Here is a 10,859-nt window from a genome sequence, read left to right as displayed (position 1 = left end):
TCACTACTGAATGAGGATTCTAGATAATTCAGCTAGATGACTTAACGCCGTAGGACATCTTGCTCCCTGTCCAAACGCTGTACAATGCGACGAAGCTCAAGGGTGCACGCATCAGGCTGGCACATCCGGATGTAGCCAACAGACTCTTCACCACAGGCCAGCCTACTAATTATGAATCAGCATAGCATCGACAAGGCGAAAGACAAACCTTAGTTTGCTAAGATAGGATTGTGTCTTTTGTGAATGAGACTGCTTCTTAGATGTTGGATGTTGGCTGTAAGCCTTTCCCGGGGCAGTTACTTCCCCATGTAAGGTTGCCCATTTCTGATCACTCCCATACGAGAACATGGACCTAGCTTCGACGAACCACAGCCTCCTTACATTTCGCGGCCTCCAGGATCAGCACTTCAGCTGCTGTCCATGACATATGGTGGGAATCTTTCATAGCTTCGCTCTCTGTTCGTGACTGTCTGACACCGTTTAGATGGAATCTTCTGAGGGTGTGAGTGATTTAAGGGAAGCCTCAGCACAGCCTGCATTGCGCCACGCTCTTACTGCAAAGACAACGCTCAAAGGCTGAACCGCGTAACCGCGTAGTCCAGCCCCCACGATGACTGTATTCATCACGCGGACGCTTCTCTGATACAAAGACAAGGCTCGGGTATTTCTCGGGCATGCTGCTTATCGTTCATGTTCCACGGGAAAGCAGGCTGGGCCTTTGGTATTTGGCACCTGAGAGGCACAGCTTGTATATCTACTTGCAGACAAAAGTCAGATGGCGCTAACACTGTGCAGGCTGCAACTGATGCAGCCTGATTTCGCCTCATGCTGTGGTGGATGTCTAGAATTTTGCAGCTGGTAGCCTTTTCAGAACTTCACACTCTTCGATGCCTCTTGGACAGTGGTTTCATCTTCTACACGAGCGACTTTTTGCGTGAACCTGTTGGGAGCATTGAACGACCTCAGATGGCTAGCATGGAGCAAGCTGAGATACAGCCCAAAACCAGCGCCAGTCGCCATCTCCTCTCGCCTCAGAACCATCCTCAGAACTCACACGAATCTTCCAAAAACACTTCAAGCTTCCATGTCGAGAAAGAAAACCCCCTTGAGCCGTTCGGCGGCGCACCTCCCACACCTATTCGGGCGGCTTCCGTAAGTATCTGATTTACCCCAAATCATGGAGCATAATCTAGCTCTGGATACTAAGAGATGAAACATTAGATGCCGCCGCACACGCCAAAGAGGGATACTACCCCGTACACTGGTCGAAGTGGAAGGCAAACACCCAGTCACGAGACCGTGGCGAAGCAAGAATACAACCGAGAGATTTCGCGCCGAAAGGATATTGAGGCCGAGCTGGAGGCGAAAGATCGCAGGCTAGCGGAATGCGAAAACAAATTGAAGGATTCAGAGGCATCTCTTGTCGCTGTTCGCAAAAAATGGAAGGAGGCAGCCACCGACCTCGACAAGGTCAAATCGTCGCAACAAAGAGGTCTTTATCATATGACAGACAGCGAGCTCAGGGATTCCGTGACGAGGCTCCGGTACAATATTAGTCGGTTTGCAATTCAATACTTCAGTGGAAAGTTGCCAGGCGATACCAGTGTCGGAGAGATCGTCGACTCTGAGGACTATGAGGGATGGAAGGATTTGTCAGATGTCATCGGCGGCCGTCATATCACGGCTGAGTATATTCGTTCCGACAGGCGGCGACCTCATATCATACAGGCTCTGATATGGGAAACAATATACATGGATGTCTTTGGCGAGGCTCTTTGGGCCGGGGAGAAGATGGCCAAAGCATTCAGGGAATTGTCTAAGCAGTTACAAACACCAGGTATGATTCTTCATTGTACCAAAGTCTCTCTTGTGGCTTTTTCCAATGTGGATATTAATTCTCAACAGCAAATAACAAAGGAAGCGATCCTGATATCGAGGCATGCCGAAGATTTTGCCTTTGGAGAGCCGAGACGGCAGCAATGATCGTTGAGTCAATCAACTCGTCCAAGGATGCAAAGGAAAGAAGCAAGCGAGCGTTATCGAAAGAGATCGACTCAGTTTGCAGATATACTTACGAACACATCATGCCGTTTACAAGACTCACCAAAGGCCTCGGCGACGAAGTGTTTGACATTCTCCAAGAGGCCGCCAAGCTGGACGAAGCCCTGAAACGGCAAGCCGTCCGCTTCGACTGGACTTTTTCTGACCTTCGAGAGCCATTTGATAGCAATACAATGACCTTGGCGAGTGGGGAGACTTGGGAGGCCGACATGGATGGCGTCTGGGTGACGACTTGTCCCGGCCTAGTCAGACAAGGAAGGTCGACAGGTGATGAGTTTGAGACCAAGACTAGACTCCTGTCTGCGGAGGTGTCTTGGATACCAAGTCCCCGAGCGGGAGGTTCGGAGCAGAAGTTTCGACGGAATCGAACTATTTGAACATGGTTTGACACTCACGGAGGGCAATGAAAGTGGTTGGAGATTCTCTTATTTTGTTCATCGTCTATGTCCCGCACTCGGGCATCCATTCCTCAAAACTCCATGCCGCATCCACGCCGGTACCAATGTACATGCTAGGTCTACACTGACCATCTTATGTCCCAATGCCTTTTTCGTTATAATACAAGAAAATCACAAAACGCGAATGTGATGATAGTAGTAATGACACACCAGACGCCCTTAAACAAACTTGGTTTTCGTCTGCGCGCCTACCGTTTGCGCGTGTCTCTACCCTTCTTCTTGCTCTTCTTTTTATCTTTGGGCAAGTCCAATGCCGTGCCCTTGAGTTGCTCTGCCATTGTGCGGAGCATGTAGTCATCAATATTAAAGATACGCTCGCCCCATGCGTTTTGTTCGATGTCCTCGTCTGGTGCGACAGACTCGGAGAAGCGACCGAGGCCGGAGGGGCCGGGTCCGTTTTGCTCGTTGGGGCCTTCGTCGCGGGGCGTGCCTTGCCGAGTGCTTGAGGCCCCGGAGGGTGCGGCGCTCTTTTCGTTGAAGTCGGCTTCATCCTCTTGAATTTCCTTCTCGGCAGCCTTAGCAGCTTCCACGTCTTCCTGATCTTCGGCCTGCTTAAGTTCCTCGCCAGCGTTGCGTGAGCTGCCGCTATCGACTCCGCCGAGGAGACGGTCCATGGCGGCATTAGCGGCATCGTCGACCAAGTCGTTGCCCTCGGCACCAAGCACGTCGCGGACGGAGAGCTTGTTGAAGTAATCTGTTGTGAAGCTTCCTTCCTGAATAACGACATCATCTAGCATTTGCTTTTGTGATGCTTTGCGAAGAATATTGGCTTCGATAGTATGTTCGCTGACAAGTCGGTAGATGTGTACGTCGCGCGTTTGTCCGATACGATGGCACCTGTCTTGGCATTGCTTGTCCATGGCGGGGTTCCAGTCTTGGTCGTAGAAGATGACGGTGTCAGCGCCGGTAAGGTTGATTCCCAAACCACCAGAACGGGTGGATAGAATGAAGCACAGAATCCTCTCGTCGTGGTTGAATCGATCGGTAAGAATTTGGCGCTGCTCAACTTTGGTGGCACCATCTAGACGTAAATACTTGTGGCCATGGATGTTGAGGAACTGCTCCAGAATATCCAATACTCTGGTCATCTGAGTGAAGATGAGAGCACGGTGACCGCCCGCTTGAAGCTTACGCAGCAGTTTATCCAAAGCTTGAAGTTTTCCACAGTCGTATTGGAGCAGCCTCTTATCGGGGAACTGAATGCTCAGGCGCATACGGGCTTCGTGCCAGGGGTCGATGGGAGCCTGCTTGGGTATGAAGGGGGCCCATCGAACTGGTGCAGATAGCTTCAGGTCCTCGTCGGTGAATGCATTCGCAGCTTTCCGGCCTAAGATGACTTCGTTCATGTCGCGACTGATGACAGCGGGAGTGACGCAAGCGAACTTTTGAATAGTGGTCTGGAACGAGTCCGCACGATCGTCCGAGGTGCGGATGACTGCGCGAAGGAAGTCTGAGTCCTCGGCAAACCAGTTGAGAACCTCAGAAGGAACTTTTGGGCGAGGTTTTCTTGGCCTCTGATCCAACCCAAAAGTGAGTAAGTCAACCAGACGCTTGCCATAGATGGGTCGACGCTGGCCGCGAAGAGCGTTCAGGTAGACACTGTGTTGCAACTCTTCGAAGCGACGCCATCTAGCTAAGCTGTCGAGATAGACAATGTTTGACTCAACGGTTGACGGGTCAAGATTCGTGCGAGCAAGGTGGGCTCTGGCGTTCTGAGCTTCACGAAGCTCCATCAACGCCCTGTGTAGACTCAGTTGTGAGATCCTCTCGGCGGTCGTGTTGGACATCGTCTCGAACTGCGTGGGAATCATGTTCAGCACCCCGAGACTGACCACAGACATGGGCTCAACCTTCAGCAGTGACCGCTGCAGGAAGGATTCTGTACCCGAGTACTCCGCTGGCACCGACTTCTGCATCCGGAAAGATGTCATGATGGGCCGGTCCACGAAAAGATCAGGGTGATTGCAGACCTTTCGCAGCTGCATGAGACAATTGATGATGGACAGATAGTTGCCCGACGACAGCGTATCCCGCGTATCGCTACGAGCCAAAAATCCATCGTACAATTCGCGCTGCCGCTTGGATAAGCGACAAAACTCGACGTGCTCGTGCTTCGCCGGCATTTGTTTCTCAACGTCCGCCTTGAGTCTTCGAAGCAGGTAAGGTCGCAGTACTTTGTGCAACTTGGCGATGATGGCGCGGCCCTCCTCGTCCATGGTATCGCGGCCCTGCTCCAGGATCTGCGACTCTGGTTTGCGAAACCAGTCTTGGAATTCATGCAAGTCTGCAAATCCGCCAGCACCGTTATCAGAGGGCATCAGGAAGAACAGCAACGACCATAACTCGGTCAAATTGTTCTGCAAAGGGGTGCCCGTAAGCAACAACCGAGAATGTGTGTTGAATCCGAGCAGGTTGCGCCAACGTTGTGACTTGAAGTTCTTGATGTTGTGTGCTTCGTCAAGAATCATGTAGTGCCATTTGCGACGTTTGAAGACTTGCACATCTTGAAGGACCAGCTGGTAGGAAGTAATGCACACGTTCCACACATCGTCACTATTCCATCCTTGGCGCTTCCTTTTTCTTTCCTCAATGGTTCCGTAGTAGGAAAGAATCTTGAAGCCAGGGCACCACTTCTTGAACTCCATTTCCCAGTTGAGCATGACACTCGTGGGCACGACGACAAGATGGGGTCCCCACACCTCATGATGGCAAGCGAGGTGGGCCAGCAATGAAATGGTTTGGATTGTTTTTCCGAGACCCATCTCGTCTGCAAGAATACCATTAGTATTGTTGGCGTACAGACCCGAAAGCCAATCCAATCCGTCATGCTGATACGCGCGCAAGGTGCCGCGGAGAAGGAATGGGATTTCCGTTTTCGTGGCTTGCGGTGTAGCGGGCGTTGCTGGCGTTGCCGAACGGCTGACAATGTCTTTCACCCCAGGCGTTGCCAGAGACATAGTGTCTACTTCGGAAGGCTTAGTATCAGACGTCGGGGGCGAATGACTCTGTTCTGGGCTAGGCGGCACAGTAACGACGTCGGTATCAGGGCTCGCGTGTTTGGATGGAGCCTCTGAATCAGGAGCGATGGCGGTTTCTGGTGCATCGAGTTTTGACGGCGCATCTTCCATCTCAATGTCTCCATGTGGGGTATTGACATCCTTCACGGGATCGGCAGTGGGGGGTTCGGTGGTGTTCGTCGTCAAAGGGGCGGGGTCCACGCCGTTAACCATCTCCGTGTCAGCCTTTGGTGAAGACGCCATGGGCTTGTCCTCCGACTCTGCCACGCCAGTCTCTGTCGGTAAGCCGCCTACAGATTCAGCAGCCGGAGCAATCTCGTTCTCCTGAATGGTCTTGTCGACATCCATCTCATCCTCGTCAACAAATATGCCGGGGTGCTGAATCAAAGAAACCTCATCTTCGTCATCGACCGCCTCATCCCTGAACGGAGTGGATGCCTCGCCTTGTGCAGCAGGGGTCTCCACTACAGGTGCATCGTTCTTCGTAGAGTCTTCCTCATCTGGTGCGTCGTTCTTCATCTTCTTCAGATCGGATTTGCCAAAGAGCATGCCAAGCAATCCAGCAGGTTCTTCTTCTTCACTGTCCTCTCCGGAACCCTCCTCCTCATCGGATCCATCGTCGCTATCGTCCATATCCGTTGATCCAAGATCGTCATCCATGTCAACCGATTCGTCAGAGGTGTCGTTTTCGGCGGCACTTGTTGGTACTGCCTTCACGTCTGTCCCGGAGTCCATACCATTGACGAGCTTCTCGGCGGGCTCTTCCGCAGCCAAGTCGGGCAGATTGGCATACTTCGCGCGGAGTTGTTCTTGAGTAAGTTTCTCGTCACCAGCATCACCAGTGTGCTCCTCGCCCGCTTCGTCCTCGTCCGATGATGACATGACATCGTCGTCCTCGTCGCCCGAATCGTCATCATCAGCGTCAACTGACGATGCGTGGCTGTTCTCCGCGTCGCTATCAAGGCCATCGGGGTCGTTGTCGTTGTTGTCGTCGTCGGGAAGACCGTCTTCGTCAGATACATCGGAGTCTGCTGGGGCCTGGCGCGCCAGAAGCTTCTGCTCGGAGAGATCAACAACGTCCTGTAGCGCAGCTTTAATTCTACGCGCCTCCTCGGCCTCCCATTCCTGGACGCGTTGTCTGTTGACTTCGAATCGCACGCTCTCCCATGTGCCAAACATGCTCTTGACTACAACCCTGTATCGGCCAACCCATACGTCTCTTGCTTCTGCTTCAAGCTCCTCGGCCGACTTGGGTTGGCGTCGAAGCCAAGCATCTCGGCAAGCCTCAGCAATCTTCTTGGCCTGCGCGCGATGTCTCTGCTGCTCTTGTAGCATCAGCCTTCGGAAGTTCGTCATGGCCTTAACCATGTGGTCACGACGGGCCCATTGGCGCGGGGGCTCTTCCTCAGCTTCGGGTACGAAGATAGAGCATCGCTCCTGGGAAAGGATTCCGCCAGGTTCCACCGCCGCTTCTACCCGTAAGACGATTTGGGCATCCCTCTTGGCCATCTCATCGGTGTAGGCTGGCCCATCTTCTGGCAGGTATATGCCTCCCTCGTCCACATGTATCGTCTGTGCCTTCTCCCAGTATTCCTCGAATGTAGGACCGATCTTCAGCCGCTTATGAACCTGTCCGGGATGCACAATGGGCAGCTCCGTTGACCGTGGTACGCGCAGCTTGATTCGTGTGCGGTTGGGGCTCGTCGACGTCGTGGTGGGGAGGTCCTCGATAGAGCTGCGACGGCCACGCCGTGGCCTTGTAGATTGTCTCGTTGGCTGAGATGGTGGTGAGGGGGATCGTTTGCGTGTTGATCGCGCAGGTGCCTTGGCTTCGTTCGAGATGGACTTTCTGTTCGACTTCTTGAGGTTCAGGGGGGCGGGCTTGGCGGCTGTAGACTTTCGCGAGGGAGGTTTGGAAGCTCCGGCGGACGCCGGTGTCGGGGTCGCATGGCCGTTGGTTGAGGCATACTTGTTCTTGGAAGGTGGACTGCTATTAAGAGCTCCTCGTGTTGTTCGCTTGTTCGATGGAGGATGGAATTCGAGAGGCAGGGTGTTGATGCGGCCAGACTTGCGTCTACCGTTCTCGGTGTAGGAGGTCGGGCCGTCGGCGCCAGCTTTCTTCCATGGCGGGGAGATTTGTTTCTTCTTTCCTGCCGAGTTGGGGGGCGTGGCTTCGGCTGTACGGCGTCGTTTCGAGGGACGCTCCTCGTCGTCATCGAGAGACGCGGGGGCGGGCGGAGGCGTAGGAGGGACGGGCGATGGCGATGATGATGATGATGGCGATGCAGGCGCGGCGGGCGAAGGTGGGCCGTAGCCGATGAAGTCAACACCGTTGGGTGTCAGTTGGTCCCTGAAATCGTCGGATCCCAGGGACTCGAGCGGAGATGAGGGAGGATCGGAATCATCTTGAAAGGCTGACGCGATCTGATTGTCGCGTTGGGACTCGAGGGCCTCGGGGGTTGCATGCGCGGGTTCGGGCGACGCGGTCTTGGTCATAATAGCAACGGGGGGCGGACGCGAGTTGAGGCCGTGATCGCGACGAACAAGGCATCTGACGCATCAATATTAATGTCTACGGAATTGTCAATGCTCAATGGGTTCTAGTTCGAATTTTGACCATGATGACACGTCTTGGTGGCCGGCTGCGAAGGAAATCGTGTGCAAAACCAGCGTCATCAGCAAAAAAGTTTGAGGATGGATTTTTTCCAAAGACGCAGCTCGGCCTTGCCTGGGGCTAGCCGAAAAGAGAATTTTGGGACGGACTCCTGCTACAGTGGTGCTGCGCGCTGCTCGACTCTGCGAAGGTGCTGCTCCCTTGGAAAAGTCGAATCAGCAGGTGCAGCACCTAACTGGCCGCTCCTACCTGCCCGAGTGACCCCTCGACTCAGGGCCCACTTACTTCCCGTGCAGCTGCCTGGCCCCTGCACCTTAGTCAGCGTGCATCCTAGATATTGGCCTCAGGCAGCAGGGCGACCTGGCGGCAGCCAACCACAATCGAGGGATTTGGCAGTCAATCATCAACCGACTGAAGCTTCGGTTGTGACCTGCGACGACATCACATCCAAGATCAAGCAATTGGGCCGCGTCGTAACTACCACCACGGCCACGGTATGTTATGCCCCACGCCCAATTGACTCCGCCGAACGACGCATAATAACATGCGCGCCTCCATGCAGATGCTGTCCCAACGAATTGCGCGGGTCTCGACGATCCGCGGTGCTGCTCAGGCAGCCCGCCGAACTCCCATTGTCCAGCAACGATCCTTCTTCCCGCCCTCCTTCAACGACCGCAGCGTTCTTGAGGAGAAGTACCCCGAGTACCCGAAGCTTTCCGAAAAGGAGGATCCCAACATGGTCAGTGGTGGTCCTGTAATGGCAATGGCGCTTGCGGCAGCATTTGCAACAGGATGTGAGAAAGAACGATCCGGATGACGATGGCTAACGCTCCATCCTGCAGAACGGCGGCTACATTAACCCTCCTTTCATCAAGCGCCAGTTCCGCGACCCCCACGGCAATTGGTGGGATAAGCAGGAGCGCCGCAACTTCGGCGAGCCCGTACACGAAGACCATGATCTGCTCGGCATGTTCTCCCCCTTCGAGTACACATGGACTACCACCGGCCGTGGTCTTTTCCAGATCGGTGCTTTCATCACCGCTTTCCTCGGTGTCTGCGGTGTCGTCTACCTGAACTACCCCGACAAGCCTTCCTACCCGAGAGAATTCCCCGGTGGACTGGACAGAGAGCTTGGTGGTGCCGGAGCTGTGCGGGTAGGTTTTTCAGGAAGAGATGACTAGGGGATGATGCTAATATTAGTACAGGCGAGACAGGCTGGTGATGCTGACCCGTGAAACCTCTGATGAATTAAAAAAAGATCACGTTACGAACGGGAGCGCAAGTGTACATTTTAGAGCAGAAGAAGCAATCCTTTGGGTAACGCCCAGCAACAAGTTCCTATGTCTTTTTCGGTCAAGTGCCAACAATCATGAACTACCTGGTCTACTATGAGGCAGCTCCGATGCAAGCATTGATACACATGGTATGCGTACCAGCAATTGTCTGTTCAGCATTGTCATCTGCCCATGTGTTCTTCATCACTTCCAATATCTGATGTGTATGATCTAGCTCCAATCGTGTACGGGTAACAGCAATGCATGCTACCATTCCTGACCTGTTCTATCTCTCTTCCTCGTGTTAGGTGTTCTCCACGTCTTCCATCATCACCCATCACAGCTGACCTAACAAGTGGCGCCTGCATCACTGCATCTTTACCCCATTGATACAGGCAGATCTCGCACGATACTACCTTTTCATTCAGCAATGAGCCTTCGAAGCGTTATGAAATAGGCCATCAGCCACGCTTTCCTCTTGACTGGTCTAGGTCCAATACCGATGTCATCTTGCTGGGCCTTCGAACATGGAGCCTACCGTTGTGACAAACAATGCCAATTACACATAATATGGTCGAATTTCACGTTGGATACCACCGATGTTTCCAGATGCGAGTGTTTGCCGCAGCGAGCCTGATCCAGCGTGCAGGCCCAAAGTCAGAGAGCAGGCCGTAAGCGGTCGAAGCAGCCACGGCGAACAGCAATTTCAATCTCATGAGTCGGCGCTGGCTATCACATCGCAGTTTGCAAAGCCGAAAGTGAAAAATCGAATCTGTTTTGCGCACCCAGCAGGATAACCAAGTCTCGTCGGCAGACTTGCCCGGCTCCTAGGTTCGGGGGTACCAGGGTTTTCCGGGGTGGGGTGCGGTCTAGGTATCCACCAAAGGGCCGATTCTTTCATCAATAATTGTTCATTTTCGGTTGGGCTCGCCTCAATCGAGATGTTTTGCGTGGAGAGCCATCGGTTCGGTTCGATTGACGACCTCACCCACCGACCAACAGGACTTTTCTGTACTGGGCAAAGACCACAACGACCAGATACGACTTGCCTGTGCTCGTCTGCGGTCTGGGCCAGACGGGAGAGAAACATTCATAGACACTCAGGTCGGCAGCAATGCATCCATTTACAAATGAAGAACGAATGGTGCTTAATCAAATTTGGAGACACGATATCTGGTTCTATCATTCTACGTTTGAGCGATAATGGCTGCTGAAAGCCGTGTCCACAACACCGCTCCTTGAAGCCTTTCCGAGCCGAAATACGGGCCGGGGCAAACGTCGCCCCCGAATCCAATATTTCAATCTAGATCACCAGTTCTGCCTCAGTACATTTGCTCGCTAGACGACTAATGCAACCTGGGGTATGGCTCCCCGGTGCGGGGGAGTGTGGAGGCGGGGGAGATGAGCAATCCCACGTCGGGTTTTCCGGTCATCT

At 53.5% G+C, this 10,859-nt stretch overlaps 3 protein-coding genes across 3 annotated transcripts; 2 read left to right on the top strand and 1 right to left on the bottom strand.

Moving 5' to 3' along the window:
* Positions 1-966: 966 nt before the first annotated feature.
* On the top strand, positions 967-2,438 carry CGCA056_v000080 (uncharacterized protein; the record flags this gene model as incomplete). Its single annotated transcript, XM_037315341.1, has 3 exons — positions 967-1,152; positions 1,222-1,837; positions 1,906-2,438. The coding sequence occupies 3 exons, from the start codon at positions 967-969 to the stop codon at positions 2,436-2,438; spliced, it is 1,335 nt and encodes a 444-aa protein (XP_037186163.1).
* A 269-nt stretch (positions 2,439-2,707) lies between these two features.
* SWR1 (Helicase SWR1) lies at positions 2,708-8,032 on the bottom strand (the record flags this gene model as incomplete). Its single annotated transcript, XM_037315340.1, has 1 exon — positions 2,708-8,032. The coding sequence occupies one exon, from the start codon at positions 8,030-8,032 to the stop codon at positions 2,708-2,710; it is 5,325 nt and encodes a 1,774-aa protein (XP_037184825.1).
* Positions 8,033-8,694: 662 nt separating this feature from the next.
* On the top strand, positions 8,695-9,385 carry CGCA056_v000078 (uncharacterized protein; the record flags this gene model as incomplete). The annotated part of the gene is made up of 3 exons (XM_037315339.1): positions 8,695-8,889; positions 8,993-9,304; positions 9,356-9,385. The coding sequence occupies 3 exons, from the start codon at positions 8,695-8,697 to the stop codon at positions 9,383-9,385; spliced, it is 537 nt and encodes a 178-aa protein (XP_037184824.1).
* Between the last annotated feature and the right edge of the window lie 1,474 nt (positions 9,386-10,859).

Source organism: Colletotrichum aenigma, assembly GCF_013390185.1.
Source record: "Colletotrichum aenigma strain Cg56 chromosome Unknown KSG_Cg56_contig01, whole genome shotgun sequence".
Classification (NCBI taxonomy): Eukaryota; Fungi; Ascomycota; class Sordariomycetes; order Glomerellales; family Glomerellaceae; genus Colletotrichum; species Colletotrichum aenigma.
This window is presented reverse-complemented; position numbering and strand designations above follow the sequence as displayed.